This window comes from Leptinotarsa decemlineata, unplaced genomic scaffold, assembly GCF_025532065.1.
Source record: "Leptinotarsa decemlineata unplaced genomic scaffold, Ldec_3_MD MMD2_tig00026314_RagTag_RagTag, whole genome shotgun sequence".
Lineage (NCBI taxonomy): Eukaryota > Metazoa > Arthropoda > Insecta > Coleoptera > Chrysomelidae > Leptinotarsa > Leptinotarsa decemlineata.
The window spans coordinates 5850080-5871244 of record NW_027412684.1 but is presented as its reverse complement, the minus strand read 5'-3'; the positions used below and the strand labels follow the sequence as shown (position 1 = coordinate 5871244).

General features: G+C 34.0%; 1 protein-coding gene across 2 annotated transcripts in view; it reads right to left on the bottom strand.

Annotated features, from left to right (window-relative positions):
• Nucleotides 1-21165, bottom strand: part of LOC111504605 (uncharacterized) — a 346996-nt gene that overhangs the window by 40259 nt on the left and 285572 nt on the right. For both annotated transcript variants that reach the window (XM_074181482.1, XM_074181483.1), the window contains exon 5: nt 17226-17359. In XM_074181482.1, coding sequence (XP_074037583.1) covers nt 17226-17359 — 134 coding nt within the window. The remainder of the gene's footprint in view (nt 1-17225; nt 17360-21165) is intronic.

Genomic DNA, 21165 nt, shown 5'->3' with positions numbered 1-21165 from the left:
GTTTGCTGATCAGAGTTGTATTGCTTTGGAGTTTTCCTGAAATATTATATTTTCGATGATGTATTTATATTCAATATATTACTATCGAAAAGGCGAGAATAATCATCTGAACTTTGGCATTTGAAATTGTGGATATAGAGTTGTGTATTTTTAAGTTAAATCGCTCGTAACAACTCCACCAATAAGATCAATTGACTGTGAAAAAACGGTATCAGAGAAATAACCGATGTTTGAAACAAATTATAAATTTGAAAACGAATCATTTTAATGAATGGCACATTCCGAAAAAAGTTTTGTATGATGAAAAATTATTCATGAATCATTATCTGAATCGAAATCTAAGTGTACCTCAGGATGGTTAAGAGATACGGATGATTGGTGATTTTTCACTGAATGTGAAGTTTCTACAAATTTTGAGTCATGAAAACACATACTTCTTTGGTTATGTTAAAAAACCTCAATATTTCAGCAATACAATCAGTTCATTATTGGAAAATAAATATGAAATTGTGAAATAATGAAAACAAAAGCCTCTCGTTGCAGTATATGAAAACAAAAACACCGATATTTTCCAGTTGTTTTTGAAAACAATACTATTGAGTGACAAATTAAATCCAAATTTTAATATTACAATAATCAATAGGTATAGAAACAGGCTGATTCTGTTTTCCACCTTTATGATGCATTTACCAACAGCAATTTCATTATAAATTTGTTTTCATAATATGAAATTTTGTTATAGCTTTTTTTCTAGCGGCGAGTAGCGATCTATCATAATTCATAACTTTCCGCTCAGTTTTAAAAACACACAATTTGATGTTTTAATAAACTTACCCTGTCGTGAAATGTGCATAGTATGAATAGTTTACCGTCTAGGTGAACAAATTATCCTCTTTCCGGGATCAAAAATAATCTAGACAAGATACAATACGACAAATCTGAAGTGATATTTCAGATTGACATAATATGTGTCCATTATTTTGTTGAAATTTTACTTGGGCCTTCACAAAACTGTATCTGAGGTATGCTCATGCATTTTATAAGAAACGAAAATTATCGAATTTTACATTCATCCATTGATGTCTTCAATATAGACCCAACACAACATTTCAGATCATAACAATTTCTATCTGCAAATATGCTGTCTCCTGAAAAACTTTGTGAATTTTCGTTTTCTTAAAGAATATTTATTCATTCATCAATTTCTATTCTGTTGCAGGAGCCAAATATGGTGAATATGGTGGCTGGGGCATGATCACGGTGTTGTTTCTGACCAAAAAGTATTGACTGTTCGATTATGTGGCAAGAACTCCTGATGCACTACGCCACGGTAATCGAAGAAAACAGTTAGCAAATCTTCGACATTTGATTGTACTTGGCGTGCGATTTTTGATCTTGGTTTTCTCCTAAGCTCTTCCATTGGGACGATTGGATTCTGGTGTCGATATCATAACCATATACCCATGCTTCGTCACTAGTTATGACCCTTTCGAACAAATCTGCATATCCGTTGACGTGATTCAATAATTCCTGGGCGATTGTCAAGCCACGGTTCTTTTTGGTGAAAATTTAGCAATTTTAGAACGAACGGACGAACGAAATTTGATTATTCACCTTACTTCTTCAACAGTCCCGTTATATGTTCAAATTATTGATGATATCATGAAAATAACACATTATGTGTGTAATTGATTCGTCTATAGAAATACAGATTTCCATTATTTGAAAAAAATACGTTTTCTCGTCAACTCACCAAAGATGGTATTTTTTGATGTGATATGTTTCACCAAAAAAGGAAGCCTGACAGATATTTTCAGATGGCAAACAACATTGATCATCAGAATGATGATCAAACATATATAATTTATGAGCTGTTTCTATGGTCACCCCATTGTAAACGCAATTGTTCAGTAGAATTTTCATCTATCCGTAGACTTCTCATAAAAATATCTTGAGTCAGTTTAATACTTCGTTTTGCTAAGACAATATTCACCAGATTGTTTTGATATTTGTTGTTAGTGATTCTTTTCTCACTGTTTCAGACAAGCTCAACACATACTAAAAATTAAAAAATAATTCGAATCTAATTTAAGATTGTGTTCAACATCGATAATAAATCCTATGGCTTGTTGTAACTAATATTTTTAATAAGTCTGAAATCAGAATAAATATATTTACAAAACAAATTATTTTGTTGTGAAAAATCATGGAGTGCTTCAAATTATAGTTTTATTATGGCTCCAATCTGACAAACAGCTCCTAACCAAGTATTTATAACATTGCATATTTACTTATTAGTCAGTGGGATATGCTTGAAGACTGTCAGTTAACAAATCTAAAGAAATTAACTTTAAACGTTCAAACCAGTCTCGGATATACCTACATACTAGGTTGAATGGACTGACGCCTATCAGAAAACAACTACTCCCCTGGCTGATACCACGAAGGGCGTTGGATTATATTCGAAAGGCGTCAGTGCAGGAATCTTCCAAGAAAATTTCCTGCATATGCAATTGCCAACACAACTGAGAGAGTCGACCCTCAATTTTGGAAACGGGCACACTTGCAGACCGGTTTCGGGCTCATTAGCTACTCATCAGTGCAATACAGTAGCCATCATCGACCTAAAGTCAATGATATTCCATAATTGAAAATCGGAATTCTTTCAGAGTATTTCATTTCTCTTCCTAAGTTGAAGCGAACAACAAAATGCCACTCCATCTAGTGGACGAGGTACTAACCAACTGCATATCCGAAATTTGCCCGATTCCTCTGAATAAGGAAGAAAAACTCTCTTATTACTCTGAAAGAATTCCAATTTTCAATTATGGAATTTCATTGACTTTAGGTCGATGATGGCCACTATCTTGCACTGATGAGTGGCTAATGAGCCCGAAACCGGTCTGCAAGTGTGCCCGTTTCCAAAATTGAGGGTCGACTCCTTCAGTTGTATTGCCAATTGCATATGCAGGAAATTTTCTGTGAAGATTCCTGCACTGACGTCTGTCGGATATAATCCAACGCCCTTCGTGGTAGTAGCCAGGGAAGTAGTTGTTTACTGATAGGCTTCAGTCCATTCAACCTACTGTGTAGGTATATCCGAGACTGGCTTGAACGTTTAAAGTTCATTTGTTAAGATATGAATATTTAGCACCCCACGCTTTTTCAAAACAGAATTAATTTTTTGTGAATAGATTTATTCCGATTTCAGACTCATTAAAAGTAATTAGTTATATCATGCCATAGGACTTATTATCGATGTTGAAATTAGTTTCAAATTATGTTTCATTCATTTGTTTGTGTTGATATTAAAGCGTTTTTTTAAATTTTTTTCACACTTTTATTTATTCTATACTTTCAATTTGACTTGCTATTTTGGGCCCTTTTGTTCTAGTATAAAATACAGGACTATTCAAATTCGTTTCTGTACATGTGGATCTCGTAAACGATAAAAGATAGAGTGTCGGTTAAAGTACGGCAAAGTTGCGTAGTTTAGAGACCTATTTAATGATGTAAAGAAATCGAATAAAGCTCTTTTGGTTATGGAGATATACAGGAAAAACCAAAAAATCCCAAGTTATTTTTTGCCTATATCTTCTATATTCGCAGACATATTGAAAATATGTACACATCTTGCTATTGATACTTGATGTGGGCTTTCAGAATACGTCCATGAATCTTTTATACAGGGTGTCATCTGACTTGGGCCACCCCCATCTTTGAATTTTTAAATACGGACCTGTATTTTTTGTTGTAGTTTTTGAATCGTAGACGTCCACTTCATACTGAGAAATTAAATTGAATTTTATATTTCGGGATTTTTCTGTAATATTCGATTATAATCGTGTGAATTATTCCCTTTTAAATTACGGCCCTGGAAATTGGTTAACTGAGTTGAATAAAAACACATTAGCAACTTTCACGTCTCCCTATGTACCGTAGAGTTTTTAGAGAGTGTTTTTTTCTTATTAGGTACCTATTCATATGTTTTCATATTTCCATTGCTCTGAGCGTTTTCCATAATGAACTTCATATGAGAAAACCTTTTATGATTATCTGAAACATATCTACAACAAAAATATAGAATATGTGTTTTGATGAGCAGAAAAGAAAATTGTAGTAATAATAACATCCGAAACGAACACTATAATTATAATGAAAATTGAAATGAAATAAGTAATTTATATACACAAAAAAATTAATTGTGCAATAAATGTTCGAATTGGAGTCCTTCTATTTCGAGACAAATAATGGGACAATAAGATGGTCTGCAAGATCACCAGATCTTACTATTTTGGACTATTTTCTATGGGGGACATTGAAAAATAGGATTTACGCTGGCAGAGGGATAGAAAATGTCGAAGACTCGAGATTGAGAATTTTGAATGATTCTGCAACAATGCAGCAAATAAGCGTATTAAGGGTAATAAATAATATGAAAAACCGAATTTAAAAATGTCTCGAAATGGAAGGACTCCAATTCGAACATTTATTGCGCCAAAATTTTTTTGGGTACCTATATAAATTACTTCATTTCAATTTTCATTACAATTATAGTGTTAGTTTTGGATGTTATTATTGCTATCATTTCTTTTTCTGCTTATTAAAACACATATTGTTTTAAATAATCATAAAAGGTTTTCATTGTAGAAAACGCTCAGAGCAATGGAAAAAATATAAATAGGTACCTAAAAATGAAAAAAAACCTTCGAAAAATTCTACGAAACATAGGTAGACGTGAAAGTTGCTATTATGTTTTTATTCAACTCAGTCAACCAATTCCCAGGGCCGTAATTTAAAAGGGAATACTTAACACAATTATAATCGAATATTACCGAAACACCCCAAAATATAAAATTCAATTTCTCAGTATGGAGTGAACGTCTACGATCCTAAAACTACAACAAAAAATAGAGGTCCGTATTTAAAAATTCAAAGAGGGGGATGGCCCAAGTCAGATGACACACTGTATAAAGGTTTCATGGATATATTCTGTGAGCCCACATCAAGTGCCAATAGCAAAATGCGGACATATTTTCAATATGTCTGCGTATAAAGAAGATATAGGCAGAAAAATAATTTGGGATTTTTTTGTTTTTCCTGTATATCTCCAGAACCAAAAGAGCTATATATGATTTCTTTACATCATAGAATATGTCTCTAAAATAGAATACAAAGGAGTCGGTTACAAACAAGCAAACATACAAGTGAACTTAATAAAAGCCGTCGAAGACTGAGATTTGTTTTTTTTTTTTATTTCGAAAAAATCGAAACGAATGTGTAACATCAAAAGAAGTCAAGACATTACCGATTCCACATCCGGTTGTATAACCTATTTATCGTCTCTCATGAAACTATGTTATCTTTTCGCTGGGCGATAACATTTCTCTGATTGCGGAGAAAAAGAAAACTGATTAGCTCGCGGTTAATCTCTTGGCAAACTTTAACAAGTACCAGCGTCGTGCTAAAAAGATTAACTCAACTTTTCCTGCGAAGTTTATTCACCCAGACATAACTCGGATTTACGAAGATATCTTCTATTTCAAATGAATGAGTTCAGATTCGAATCTGTAATTTTCTAGTTCAACTAAGGGTGAATATTTGGTGAATATACGTTAGTGCAATAAGGGATTTGTTGTGAAGTAATAAACAGCCATTACTTATTATAGGTTACTTCAGACACAGAGAAGAAAATCAGAATTTTATTTTAATTTTCTGTACTGTTGAAGTTCACAGTATCAATAAATTTTGTGAGGTGAATATTAGTTTGTATTAGGTTAATTTCATTAGTTCGGACTTCCATTGTCTAATATTATATAAAATGATTTGAAATCCCTAAAAGAACCAATACAAATGAGAAATTGAAAACAATTGCTGAAAATAACAATTATATTATGCAAAAAAACGCTGGAATGAAATCAGAGTGAAATAAAATACAAGTAAAAAATAGAACAGTTGAAAAAATATAAATAAAAGTGAAAAATAGAACAATAAAACATAAAATAAAGAAATACCTAAAAAGATTACTGTGACAAATTGTCATCTCTCGTAGAAGTTAGTCTAGTCATCACCCGAATACGATTGTGGATACTAACAATCGAAACATCGTGAAGAAACTTGGCTTGGAATGGGGAATGTTCCTCCTGACGAAAATCAAGTGGTTTTCATGAAAGAGCTCTAAAACAACGCATTTTAAACTTATCATTTCAACCTTTTTCTTTAAAAAATTATTCAAATACTCAAAGAAGAGGAATGAAATGAAGCATTCAACATTCAAAGGGATTCGTTTCTATTTCACCATTGGGCAACATCGGTTATAGCTAATAAAGGACAATGAATCTGTTACCTGTATGAGACAAACAAAAATGACACATTTCTGAGGCATGCTGTTCTGTTTACTTATGTTCCGAGTTCCGAGACATTCTGTGACATATGACATTTTGTGCACCTAACCTATCTTCCTCTATATACATAAATAACAAAACAACTGTTGTCTATGTGGCTTGTGGAGGTAGTATTGAACTATAATTTATATTTTGCCTTAATTGTTGATATATGAAGATAATTTTCCTTTTTTTAAAGTAGAATATCTAGGTACGTATAAATTATTTCAACTTGATATAGGCGCTGTTGCCAATATGTGAATTAGAAACAAATCCCTTTAAAAATTAAAACCCAACATTTGAAACATCAATTTGAATACTTTTCGAAGTGAATTTGAAAAACTCAAGAATTAAACTCAACTTTATTTTGTTCAAACTTGCATTTGCCGTAATAACCCAAATTGAGGAACATTCCCCATTGTTTTAATTTTTCATTTTCATTTGTTTTTTCAGGAATTTTAATATATTTCATATAATATTAGACAAAGGAAGTCCGAACTAATAAAATTCATCATGAAACATTGTCAATCACCTTCAAACAACTGTATTTGGTGGTTTCAAAAGTTTCGTCTCTTTTAATAAGTGTACTTCAAATTGTAATATCATAGTGAATACTTATTGAATTTAATCGAAACATGTGTCATTTGAATCAGTACACTTTTGCCAACGTAACACAAGTTGATCAATTCCGTCAGCATGGAAATTGTGTGCTCGGAATTCGATGATTGGCGGTTCTACCGGAGAGAATGTTATCGAAGTGCTTGAGAAGATGTTGGTCAGTTGGCGAGAAGTCTTGAGAGTATGGTAAGTGAGGCAGAAGTCCGATACTCAGTTCGATCAATTTTTGGACGGTGATTTGTGAAACGTGCGGATGAGCATTTTCGTGGAGCATAGTGGTGGAGTTATAGTGAATCACAGTAGCTGCTAACCACCATAGAGCAACTATGGTATTTTTATGGTGAAAAGTGCCTGGGTGGCTTTTTGGTATCCAACCAAATTAAAAAACAAAATCTCTTCATTTCCTATTTGGTATAATACTAGTGAAATCTATTTTCATATGAACAGAATCATTCTCCCACATGCGAGAGTCCGTGGAGGAAAGAAAGGAGGCATGAGGATGACTGTACTGTTGCGCCCAGGAAGACGACAAAAGACACGCCACCACACAGACCCACAATTGGAGAGTGAGAAGCGCCCCCTCTGGTGTTGGTGGGTGGCACTCCACTCATCAGAGTTTCACTTCAGCCTACGTCTATAACGTCTCGCTTCCTGCCGAAGCTTACGCGAGAGTATTTCTTGCGTTGCGATTTCAATATTCCTATCTCATTTTAGTGTATGCAAGCTAATGTCACAGTTGTTCGAAACCTACTGGAAAAAGTTCATGAAAAAAACAGGTAAGAGTAATTCGGCGACCACGCTAAAGCTTGTCGCTCACTTGTACGGTACAGAACAACACGGCCTATTCTGTTAAAATACGTACAGGATTTGAAAAATTAAAATGAATGGAAAATCGCCCACTAGCCCGACTCGGCGCAGCCAAGAGCATCCGCCGGTAAGGATTCCAGCTCTCCGATCCTGTCCGGCAAATAACAGTACGTGCTCGATCGCATTCCTGCCACTCACGGAAGATATCCAATGAATCATATATCAGCCCGCGTTTACGGGGCTGATTATGGTAGCTTTTGAGCGCCGTGACGTCCCTCATTAGCGGGCTTTTTGGCAGAAAGAACTTGAAGAATTTCTGAGACAGTCTCCTGATATGATCGGTGATCGTCTTGACTTCAGCCAGACCTAACAGATCAACCAATGAAATGTATTTGCCACTATTTGTACAAAAACGAAGCACCTTATTCTGCATCGTCTCGAGTCTACTTGGAGTTCTTTTGAGGCTGCAGAATAAGCAATAGGCGTACAACAAAGCTGCTTTTATTATTTGTTTGTAAATAAGCAACTTTTAGTCAATACTGAGCTTGGAGTTTCGTGCAATGAGCGAATACGTACGTTTCACCGCAGCAGTTGCTTGTTGTATTGCCGGGCTCAAGTGTTCCTTGAAATTCAGGCGTCTATCCAGGATAACTCCCAGATATTGCGCGCTTCTCTGCGTATCAACGCATTTGCCTTTTTTTTTATTTTTTACCACTTTCAATTGTAACTAACGTTACTGCAGTTTCGTCCTACATGGACATTCTCAAACTAATACAATAAACTAACAATGATTCATTACATTCGCCAATATATACCATTCAGGTACTTGATTGAGTACCTGAATTTACCGTTCACAATGCGGATGTGCCAATTCGACTTCAATGTTTTCAGAAAACCTATCTATACAGACATCACCATCCCCAACGATTCTTTCCATCCAGACAGTCATAAATTAGCACCCTACAACTCAATGTTGCACAGAGCATTCGCACTGCCTTTGTCTGCAGACAATCTAACTAGGGAAATTGATACAATTACACAGATAGATCATAATAACGGTTTCAACGATACTATCCAGAAGTTAGTCAGGAAACAAAGCCGGAAATTCACTTGCAGATTAATATATCCTCAGGTCAAACAACCAGAAATCAAGAAATGGGTAACGCTGACATATTTTGGAAAAGGAACAGAAATTATCGCAGGTTTCTTCAGAAAAAACAATGTGGAAGTAGCATTCAGACCACATGCCAGGTGGTCTGAATGCTACTTCCAGGTGGTCCTTTTCAATGCCAATAAATAAGGTCGATAATTTGGAAAAATCTGGAGTTTATAAGTTTAAGTGTCCGGAGTGTAATAGTGTTTATGTGGGACAATGCGGACGAAAGGTCCTTCAGACTAGAAAAAAATGATTCGACGTATTGAAACCATTCCTTGGCATGCAACTACAAGTTTCCAAATCTAAACGATACGGAAATTCTGCACTATGCAAGGAAGGGTTGCAAACTCAATTATTTAGAATCCTTGGAAATTTACAAGCATAAACATTACGGGTGCAACTTGTTGAATGATCAAATCAATTTAATTTACTCTCCGGTTTTTAAATTGACACATTCGCATTATGAACTGTAAATTCAGGTACTCAATATAGTACCTTAATGGTATATATTGGCGAATGTAATGAATCATTGTTAGTTTATTGTATCAGTTTGAGAATGTCCATATAGGACGAAACTGCAGTAACGTTAGTTACAATTAAGAGTGGTAAAAAACATAGAAATTTTCATTTCTCTTTTCATTATGATCTCCTACCACGTAGTAACGGCTACATCCATCAATGCATTTGCCTTTGTTTCGCAACTTCCCGAAGATCTTCACATTAGTAAATTTCTTTGTGAAGTAGTCAAAATACGGCACGGCACTACCATCCTGCCGAGGTGGATCTGCAGTTGCTGCTTAGCCGCCTCGCTCGAGAACGAGTGTGCCTAAGTTGCGGTATCGTCCCCGACGAAACCCACATTCGTTCACGAGAAGATGGCAAAGTTATGCGTGTACAATGAGTATAGGTGCGGTGACAGGCAGAAACTCTGCGGGACACCTGCTTGAATTAGGTAATGTGCAGATGTGGTTTGGTCCACTCTAACACAGAAGGTTCGTTTGCTCAGGTAGAATTCTAGAATCCTACTAACGAAGAAACGTGTCCAACCACTACTCCTGTTGTATAGGATCCAGTTCTCATCACAAGTGACGATCCGAATAAAAAATGGATCATTTTGGTCGCGCAAAAGCTAAGAAGAACAGACCTTTGAAAGTTATAACTTCTATCGATTGTTCAAATCTTGGGCCACCCAGTTTTTCAGCTTTTGGATCTTTCCAATACGTTTCAAACCATCAAAAACCGCATGGCAGCTGACACCCAGTTCTTCCGCCATCCGTTCATCAACACTATCATTGCCAAATACCTGGTTAATGTTCTGGACCGGGCCGTTTCGACAGCGCTTGGGCTCAATTTGAAATCATAGAGAAAAATTGACCAAAAATCGCTTGACGACATCATATAGTAGCACGATACAGTAGAATGAAAATTCATCGAGATGTGGAGATATGACATTGATCTATGAAGACTATCTTCAAATATTACTTTGAAATGCAATATTTTTTAATAAGTTCCTTGAAAATCAGTACATTAGCAAATATTTCGACAGGTTAAATGATTAAGGACATTCAAATTAGAATAATATATGTAGGATAATGTAGTTGAAAATATAATTTACGCACTCTGAGTTGGTTGTTTTTCAAAAATAGAAAAAATTGTTATTATAAATTCGTCAGGAAGTTTTACTTCTCATAAAAAGTCATGCATTATCTGAAACCAAGGCAACATTTAATGAATTTTATGGAAAAAACTTTTCATCACGAAAGAATCCAAAATTAGAAATTGATAGAGGTATAACCCTATATTTCCAGATATAGAAAACTGGTGCTTGTTAGAGTTGTTGATATCTCCCATTTACGAAGACGGTATCTATAATATTGACGAAAATTCAATTCATGAATATCAAAAATAAACTGGGCTTTCCATGGCGGTCCGTTATGAAACTAGGTTTCTACATTAACCACTGAACGAGATTCGTTTTCTGCAGGTTACTAAAGCTTTCACTGCAAGGCAATTAGATCTATTGATAATCGTTACTCTACTCATCAATTGATATTTATATGGTACTATCAAGTTCAAGTGGCAATCAACATCAATCAATCAATAAATCAATACTTTGTTTTTATGAGACTTTTTTTACAAGCATGGAAATCGTCACATACAACATGTAAAATTAGGAGTTGAAAAAATCATGTGATAAAATATATACATACATAAAGTACATAAACAAATACATGATTCAATAGTAGCTGCAGGAGATGGCCATATAAAACAAAAACAAAAATTTTATGAACAGTAGAATAGTAAACAGACAAAAAATAATGATGTCAAGCAGCCAGATCAGTTTGAAAATATTCATTGAGTGATAGGCATTTTTGTAGGAAATACTTTTAACGCTATTTTTGAAATTAATGGGATTTGAACTTTTCTTGATGAATATGGGAGGTTTATTAAATATTTTCATAGACATAATATGAGTTCGGTTTGATTCAGATGTTAATTTGTGTACATAATTTTTTTCAAAGAAAATAACCAGCGGCTATGCGGTAGTATCCCTCTGCTCAAACTTATGGTAATGATTCCTAATGTTAGTGACACAATTTAAAATATACATGGATATCACAATTGAAATTTGTATTTCAGTGAATAACTGCTTACACCATATTTGACACATGGTTCTTAATATCTTTTTTTAATCAATCAACAAATCATTCAATCTGCTGCAGTAACCGTAGCAGACCAAGCAATAATTTAGAATTGAGTGAACATAGGCATAGTAGTAGCTTAATGAAATATTAATGGGAACAAAATGTCTAGATTCCAAATAACAAAAATATGTTTGGATTATTTATTAGAAAGGGAGTCAATATGATCATTCCAGGATAATTGAGACTCAATGTTCAACCATAAAAATGTGACTGATTTTTTCTGTACAATTAAGTTCAGTATTAGCTCCTACCTATATACTGTGATCCATTTTTCTAAGTGAGAAAACAATGGCATTTGATTTATTGCTATTTAGTACGAGGAGGTTTCTGGAGCAGTAATTGAGCATATTTGCAACTTCAATATCAGCCTGGTCAGATGAACCTTCACATGAAACAGAACTCAATATGAAGTACGTGTCATCGGCAAACTGTAAAGTACAATGTTGTTGATTAATATTGGAGATATCGTTAAAGAATAAGAGAAAGAGAGTAGGACCCAGGACGCAACCTTGGGAAACACTTGTTAGGATGTTATGACATTCAGAATGATATATTCCCGATTTGAGCCTAACCTATCAGATTGTGATCTACCAGTCAGATGTTACCTAAGACTTTTCTTCAAATTAGTTGATGATACTTTGATATCAATTTAAATTTCCCTCACCTTCTACAAATCAACTTTTAAGAACCACTTTTTTCAAAAATTGATAACATGACAATAGTGGTGTTATGGAATGATAATGCAACGAAATGAAATGAAAAGAAATGAAATTTTATTTTATATGTTGCCCATCTTATTTTGGGTATGGAACTGAGATCGACAGCTCCCTTCATATGCATGTTATTTTCAGTCTCATTTGTAGTTTCTGTTATTATTAGCGAAAGCTATTATGTGATTTTACTTTGAAGCTACAAATGATCGTACTAATATGATATCAACCCATTTGGTTGATTCCAAAGTTTTGTCATGTTTCAATGTAATGTGTTTTTGTAGTATGCTGTTAATTTTTCCAGGTGAACTTCTATCCTATGTCACTCATATTTGGAGTAACACAATCAAGAAACATCGAGAGTCAAGAGGTGTTGCGTCTGATATTACTAAGGCCTTTGTTCGTGTGTGGCATGACGGTTTGCTGGCCAAACTTCGATGTTATGGCTTGTCGGATAATTTTTCGTATATGACTCTTTAGCTTCCTGAAAGAACGTTCCCTGCAAGTGGCCGTCGATTGATATCTCTCGAATACTTTTACCATAAACGCTGGTGTCCCCCAGGGATCCAAATTGTCTCCAACCCTCTTTTTATTGAATATCAATGACTTATTGGAAAAAACGAAGAATCCAATATATTGCTTTGCTGATGACAGCACATTTGTCTTGTCATTTCATTTGGATTCCAGGACATCGCCTGCGATGCATCGTCAGATTATATATTTTTCGTTATCCTTGAATTATTTCCTTCAAAATAAAAAAAAAATTAGAAGCTGCGCTCAAGAATGTCGGAATGACGTTATTTTTTTACAACTTTTCCCTCCCCTTTCTTCACGTCACTCTCAAATTGTCAGATTACTGTAATATACACTTTTTGGCAGGTAATTAACTCACCCTACCTTGATCTGACGCGCTCGAGAATTTCTGACAATCAATTTTTTTTTACTAATCTGATCCTTTTTCCCTCACAGGCGGCTTTATATATGGGGCTCATATTTGGTGGAGGTACTCAACCGGGTACAAGGTATCCCCCTGTATATTAAAAACATACGGAACAGAGTGAAGAAATCAGCATACTACAAACAACCATTCATGATTTGTCAGAAGAAGCAGAATTGAGAACTAAACACATTGAAAAACTGAGAAATGAAAACGAAAAATTCACCCAGGAAGCCATTAAAATGAACAGGAGCTGAACCACCTGGTTGAAAATCAAAATATAATAATTGAAAATATGAAATGCCAACTACAAGACCTACAAAAAAAACTAAATGATAAGGAACCTGTAACAAAAAGTATTGGTATACAAACATTGAATTCCCTAGCGAATAAATCAGTAATGACGAATGAATCATTGTTCAGTGGCGTATCCATTAATCACACAGAAATTCAATGGAAACAACAAAATGTTCAAAATTTTTTCCATAACGGTCAAGAATGTGGGAAAGTAAACTGTCAAACAAAGTTTAATAAAATCTTGATCGTAGCTGGCCACTATGGCAGGGACATTGCAAAGTTCATTGGAAAACAAAATAAGCACAACTTTTCCATACAAGCAATCCTGAAACCGAATTGCCCAATAGATATCCTGATTGAGACACTGAAAGAGAATGCAAAATATTTTTCGAAGAAGGATATAGTGGACTTATGGACAGATCAAGTAACATCAGATGTAATGTATGTATGTAAACCATGGAATACTTACAGTTGCCGGTTTGTATATCTATGAGTTATGTTTACATGAACGAACGTATATTTTCAACCCAGCAACATAGTTATATTACCCGTTATAGAGATTTTCTGATGCCCAACACTCACAGAACGACCTTATTCCAAAAAAGTTTTCTTTATCTCGGCCCGAAATTCTTCAATAAGCTGGATGACTCGGTTAAAAACTCACCTACGTTGAAAAGCTTCAAGTCTAGATTGAAAAAAATTTTCTTGAAAAAAATTGCTACTCACTTGATGACTTCTAAGCATTTTCCCATATATATATATATATATATATATAATGTAATGTGTATTGTTCAACTTTTTATATATTTATTACGTATTAGAAGGGAGTCTGCCCTTTTTTTAATGCGTTTTTTTGACGTTTTTCTGTGTTTTTTTATAAAATGATGTAAAAAATAATTTTATACTTTCAAACATATATAGTGTAATGGTCTAGTGTGAAAACGCTCTCTTTATTTACGACGTATTTTTCTGACGTATTTTTTGTTATTTTATGAAGATATTGTGAACAATAATTTTATTCTTTTGAACAAGAAAAATAAACACTACTACTACTACTACTACTATAATTATGTAAGAAAGACACTTTCGCTTTCCGCTTCGATGAGTTTGTTGGGGGTTCAAATGGACTCCAATATATGGCTATATTTTATGGCAACCTGCAGTTGAATCTTAAGATCACCATATGATTGTGAGTAGATGGAGCTTTCTTGTACATGTGTATTTTGTACATATAAGTTTTTTATTCTAATTTATCCAGATGTGGGTACTTTCTCTAGTGGCCTACATGTGCCATTTAATTATTTTCCCACATTTCAAATTGGTTAATACATTTCGGAACAATGAAAGTCAGAACCAAGAAATATTGCTAACCACATTCCAAGGAACTTCAATAGATGAGCATCCTATATAATCATTTAAATTGAACTGGAAATCCTAAATTGCCAAACTTCCACTATTAACTTTTTCCACTCAGGGGAATGGCACTACAAATATAAAACCCCTTTTCCTCAAGCCGTATAGAACATAAATATTTCAATTGGAATAGTTCTCGCGGGAGAAACAGTCCCATATCGCTTAGACTCAATAATGGGCTATTTCAGCACGTCGCATGATTCTCGCAAAAACTTATTTCTATATTCACATCACAAACGATTCAAATCTGTGTATCGCGATATGTCTAGACACAGACAACGGCGAAGATATTTCTTTGAATGCCGCACTTATGGATTGTACACAATTTCATGGAAAGCGCTGGAATATCGTAGTGCTCGGTTACTATTGAAGTACGTCAAATTCTTTTGATAAATATATATTTCAGACACTCTCAAATTATATTCCAGACATATTGGTGAGATATTGAAGTTTATTCTGTGAATCTATATGATATTTTGAATTGAGATTTTTTTAGGGCAAATTTGTTATTCAAACAGAAAAATGATTTTTAATCAACTTTTTTTGAGTATATTCACCTAACACAATCTGGGAAACTATAAAATTTGTAACTTGAACTTTCGTTCATTATTCAAGAAATTGAAGTGAACTCAACACCAGGAAGCCAAAATATATTTTTGTTACTAAATAATCAGTGTTAGCCCTATCTTATATGAACTCATATTTTCCTAGTTCTGCATTGTTATTTCTTTCATATCACTTTCAGTATCTTTAGGTCCTTGTATTCTTAACTTCATTGGATTGATGTCAATCTTGTAACTGCTGTTCTTATCACGTATTCTGTTTATTCCAAACTATGTGATCTGACTATTTTCCTGGTCGTAAATTCAGATTTTTTAAAAGTTTATTTGTCTTTTTGGGGTTATATCAAGTTCTGAAGTCATGCTTATTATTTTTCATTTTAGTGTTTCCTTCTCCTTATTTTACTGTTGTTTCCATTGTATATGTGATGACAGACCATACTGATATTTTGTTTATTGATTTTTTTTATAAGTTTTTTAACTTTTGACATCTTTCTGTTTTCCAAAGGCCTGTGTGATAAATCTTACTTGAATTATTTCTTCCGGTTTTTTCAATGAATATTTCGTGGTAATTAAAATTATCGACATTTACAATTTTCAATTTGTTCATTTTGAATTAATTCCATTTGTTCTCTTGTTTTTTCTCTCATTTCCTCATATTTCATTTTATTTTCATTCATATGCAGTTCATATTTCTTTGTTTCAGTTTCTATTTATAAATTCCTCCGATTACACTAATTTAAGTTTTCCCTATTATTTGCAATTGTGTAAAACTATCTCATTTGTTTTCATATTGTTTTTCTCAATATCTGTAACAACACCAGGTTTAATAGTGTTTGAAATATGAAGATATCTTTCTCTTTCTTGTTTTGTGTTGAACTTATGTGTTATTTCTGTGGAAACTTCACTCTTCCTTTTGTTTTTATCAGTGTCATTTTTCTAAGGTTTTTCAGTATTTGAAAAATCTACAAAATATTTCTCAATGGTTCCAAAAGATAATAGATAACAAATTTTCTATTTTCATCAAAGCTGGACACCTGCTTGTCCTTTCTGAGAATTTTAATTATTATTGATGAAAGGAACATAATAAAAAGAGTGAGATACAAAATAATGAAAGACAACAAATTATTCATTATTTTTTATCTTCATCAAAGCTGGACGAACATTTGTTTTTCCTGAGAATTAGTGATGAGAAAAAACACTGATAAGAAAAAGATGAGGTTGAGAGAATAAAAATGAAGGTTCCGTTTGCTTCAGAATATCTTGATGAGAACGCGAAATATAAGTTTGTAATTCAGTGTGAAATTTTTGTTTATATCCAATCAATCCAACTTCAAATTGAATTTTTCAATTTGAAGTTGGATTGAAAATGGACTGAAAATGAATTTATACTCCAAGAGTATATATTCATTTTCTATATCTGTTCGAAATTTCTATCAAATTTCCATTTAAAAAAACTCGCAGGCGATATTTTGTCTGTTTGAAGAAATATATTCTATATATTGTACGTTCCATTATTTATCTATCAATATTTTGATTTTTAGAAATTAAAAGAAAACAATAAAAAATGCAATATCCGTATGGACTGTATCCTAATTTTTATCGAATTAATTTGTGAATACTCGTATGTTCTACTCACTTCTTGATCATTAATCTTCCAGGATAGAATAGGTTCCGGATCTGCAAAATCCGATATACATTTGGCAGATACAGTATCTCCTTCCAAGTAAGATGACGCCAAACCTTCTATTTTGGGCTCCGATCTGGGTAGAGCTGAAACAAACAAAATGGTTTTTTCAGTGAAACTGAAGATTCGTTTACTGAACGAATCACCGTGGCTGTCGCCACACTGAGCTTGAAGAACTCATTCCATTGAGCCAAATTGTGTTTCAAAATCAGCTGTAAACGAGTAGCGCGTATTAACAGGAACATCAAATTTAGGTCAAAATTATCACAAACATTGTAGCTGGTAGGCCATGGTCGAATGGAGCCTGGAGTACAAAAAGTTTCGTCTGATACTGCAACATACATCATTAGTACAATGTTCGTTCACCAAGAGGACCAATGTTGTTATATCTCAGTCTCAGCAACAAATAACTGGCGAGGCCCATATTCAGTCGTATTCATTTATTTATTTAATTATTTATTCTCATACAGGTGTCCCCTAATTACATGAGAAAATCATTATAGATGTATCGTGAAGTCATAGCTAGTATACAATAAAAAAACTAAAGCTATACCTATGTAATAGGAAAAAAGTAAAAAAATAACTAATTCAAAAATATGACAGAGAAGATATTGATTGACACTCGATATATAATTTTTCAAACCAGTGAAAAATTCTCTAGGGGGTTGGACAAAGCTGAGTTCGTACATTAGTAGTGTATTATTTGTGACTTTCAGCATCGTTACGATTGGGGTACCTTGAGTCGTGGTGACTAATGGAATTTCGAAAAAAGTGGTTGATCTTATAATTTTGATAGGGTTTCTTCGGTTCATTAAACAACATAACTTGGGACAGTTGAGATAATTATTATAAATTTTGTAGCATATTGTGATTATTATGTATAACCTTCTTTTCTCGAAACTCGAGATTTCAAATTCTTTCCTGAGATTAGTTCTCACAGAATTATAATCTGGGTAGACTCCATATTTCTTATAATATAAATGCCGCAGTAATCTATTTTGAATTTTTTACAAATTATTTTTATATATAAAATGATACGGGTGCCAAACGGCTGCACAATATTCGAGTAAGGGTCTCACCAGATCATATCCTAATGACTGTTTGGTAATTTCTAAAATGTTTACTTTGTCTCAAAACAAAAACCAAACTCCGTGAATCCTGAAAGACTACTATTTCAATGTGATTTTTGAATGACAGGGTTGAGTCATATCGTACCCCCAAATCTATAACATTACTAACTCGTGCCAACCTGATTTTTTCATTTCATATGCATACTCTATTTTATCTCTCTTTCTTGTGCAAGTGATCACAATACATTTTGACGTATCAAATGGTAACTTATTTTTCACACTCTCATTCAAATACGATGTTAAAAATTTCATAGTTATTTTAAGCTCCACATAGAGAAAGTTCATTTAACAATACATCATGATTTACTTTGTCGAACGCTGTTTGGAAATCTATGTATATCACGTCGACCTGAGTAGAATTTTCCAGACTTCTGAGTACGTCATAATTGAAAGATAAAAGATTTGTGGAAGTTGACTTTTTTGTCACAAAGCCGTGCTGTTCTTCATTTATTGAATTCTTTACTTTGTGCCACACTTTAGCTGCCACTGTTCGAACAATTCACCAGGAGCAGGTAACACAGCAATTGGCCGGTAATTTTCTATAAGTGACATATTACCAGATTTGTGTAATGGAGTTACAATAGCACGTTTCCATCGTGATGGAAACTCATTTTTCCTCAAAGAAATATATATATATATATATATATATATATATATATATATATATATATATATATATATATATATATATATATATATATATAAATCTACGGTTGTTGGAAAAACTCCGAACAACCTTTTATAATATAAGATGGAATATTATCTACACCAGCACATTTTTTGGGCTTAAGTTTTATATTTTCAGAGGGTGAGAAAGGTGATGGTAGGGATGGTGTAAAGACGATTACGAGACGTCAATGCGTCAAGACGTCCTTCTAATTGGTCAACACTGTAACACTGATTGGTCCACGTTGTTGACAGATATGTTGCCGGTAGGATGTCGCCCTAATCTAATTTTGACCTGGATACCATGTTCTGTTCACCAAGAAACAGAAGTGTATTCCAAACAGCTCCTACCCGCCTTGAAGAAGAATATGTATAGTAACGGAACACCTCGTACGCGACAGAGTGAGGCTGCTCATCGTTTTGAGGTTCAACTCAGCACACCTCAAACTTCACTGGTTAAGAACTCTTCCAATTTGAGAACTGCGTTTATGTGGAATACATTTCCTGTGCACGTTTTTCCAAATGGATTTAATCTGCAGCGATTGAAATCCAATGTGAATCTCTAGTTTCGCACAGGCACCGCTGTTAGAGCGTCTTGGGAATTCATCTGTAGTGCTTTCGTTTCGTCCTTTTGGAATATTCTACATTTCAAAACCCCTTTGACATCTATCGAGAAAGTTCAAAAATAAATCAAATCAGCGAATGAAAATATGTAAATAACTTTAGATTTTTCAAATTGAAAAGACGTAGGCACATTTAGCATCCGAAACGTGAAGATTGATAATGATAATTTACACAGTAACTCTTCTGGGTGAACTAAAAAGTTTGCCCTTGTGCACGTATAATTTCAATTTCCATATTTTTTTCTAATTGTGAAAATACCCGAAGATATCCAATGAAAACTTCAATTTTCTCGACAAAGATGACTTTAGTTCAATATGAATTTCAAATCTTCTATGAGATGTTTTGTTGAAATGAAAGTCCTGATAGACTTTCGCAAATATTAGATTTTCTAGGTTACATTAGAATGTTTTGTAGGTTTTCCAAAAGCTTGATTTAAATCAATTACCACACCGTATTCTTGATCATACCCGCATCATTATCCACGTCATCACGTGAATTTCGTTCACCATTCTCGAAAGAACTTCAATCACAATCAATCAATTTGAGATTTTCAATATTCTCGATTCATAAGTGGGAGCAAATATAATTGGCTCTTATGTAGATTTCTACTCAATAGGGTCAGAAAAAACCTAATAGCCTGCCACTGGAAAGCGTTGTCCTATATCAGCCCGATTACATCCATCTTCCATAAAGCCCCGATGTGGTCACTTCTAAGGGTTAAACGGACCCTACATTCGCTGTTGACCACTATCGGTGGGTATCGTCCTTCACCTAAGACGTTGTTAAACCCTCCGAATTCAGGATTTTCTTTTGGTCGAACTGCAAACGGGGAAAAGGAGAAAGTAAGTGCTCTCTAGAAAGTGGGAACGCAATCACATCGGTAATATAATCCATGACGCTAAATCCTTTCTAAACCGACGAATGCTTTTTTGGAGCCCCGTAAGTTGTGGATGTCGTGTTATCTAAAAGGGGACAGTTTCAGTACGAGCTGGATACATACAATCAGGAAAAACATCTAGGGATTGCAGAATCAACCATTGCTGTAGTTTTCAGCGATAGAGTCGAGGGGTTATTTGCCTTAAGTTGGCGCTGGAAAAGTAAAGGATAAAGAAGAAAATGATTTTTTGTATTGAGAAAATTTCAATTCGAATGAAATTTCTTCAGGTGATTTTTTCCTTCAGGAAGATATTTTTGAAACCATTTCAAATTCGTTTTTGCAAACACACATATATTTGGTAGAAGGTTAAGCTATCAATTCTGAGTTTAATCCTTTTTTTCTCACAATCTTTGGATCCTTCGAGTAGTTATACACAGAAACATTCAATTCCCAGTTTATATTTCATTGACTATCTATCATGACATTGATTACTTCACTTGTTACGTAAGAGTGTAGTTGAGAACGAAAGATGTGTAGCTGTAAGATCTCATACCATGGTTTTCGATTTCTAAACTTTCATAGACACCTAGTAGCC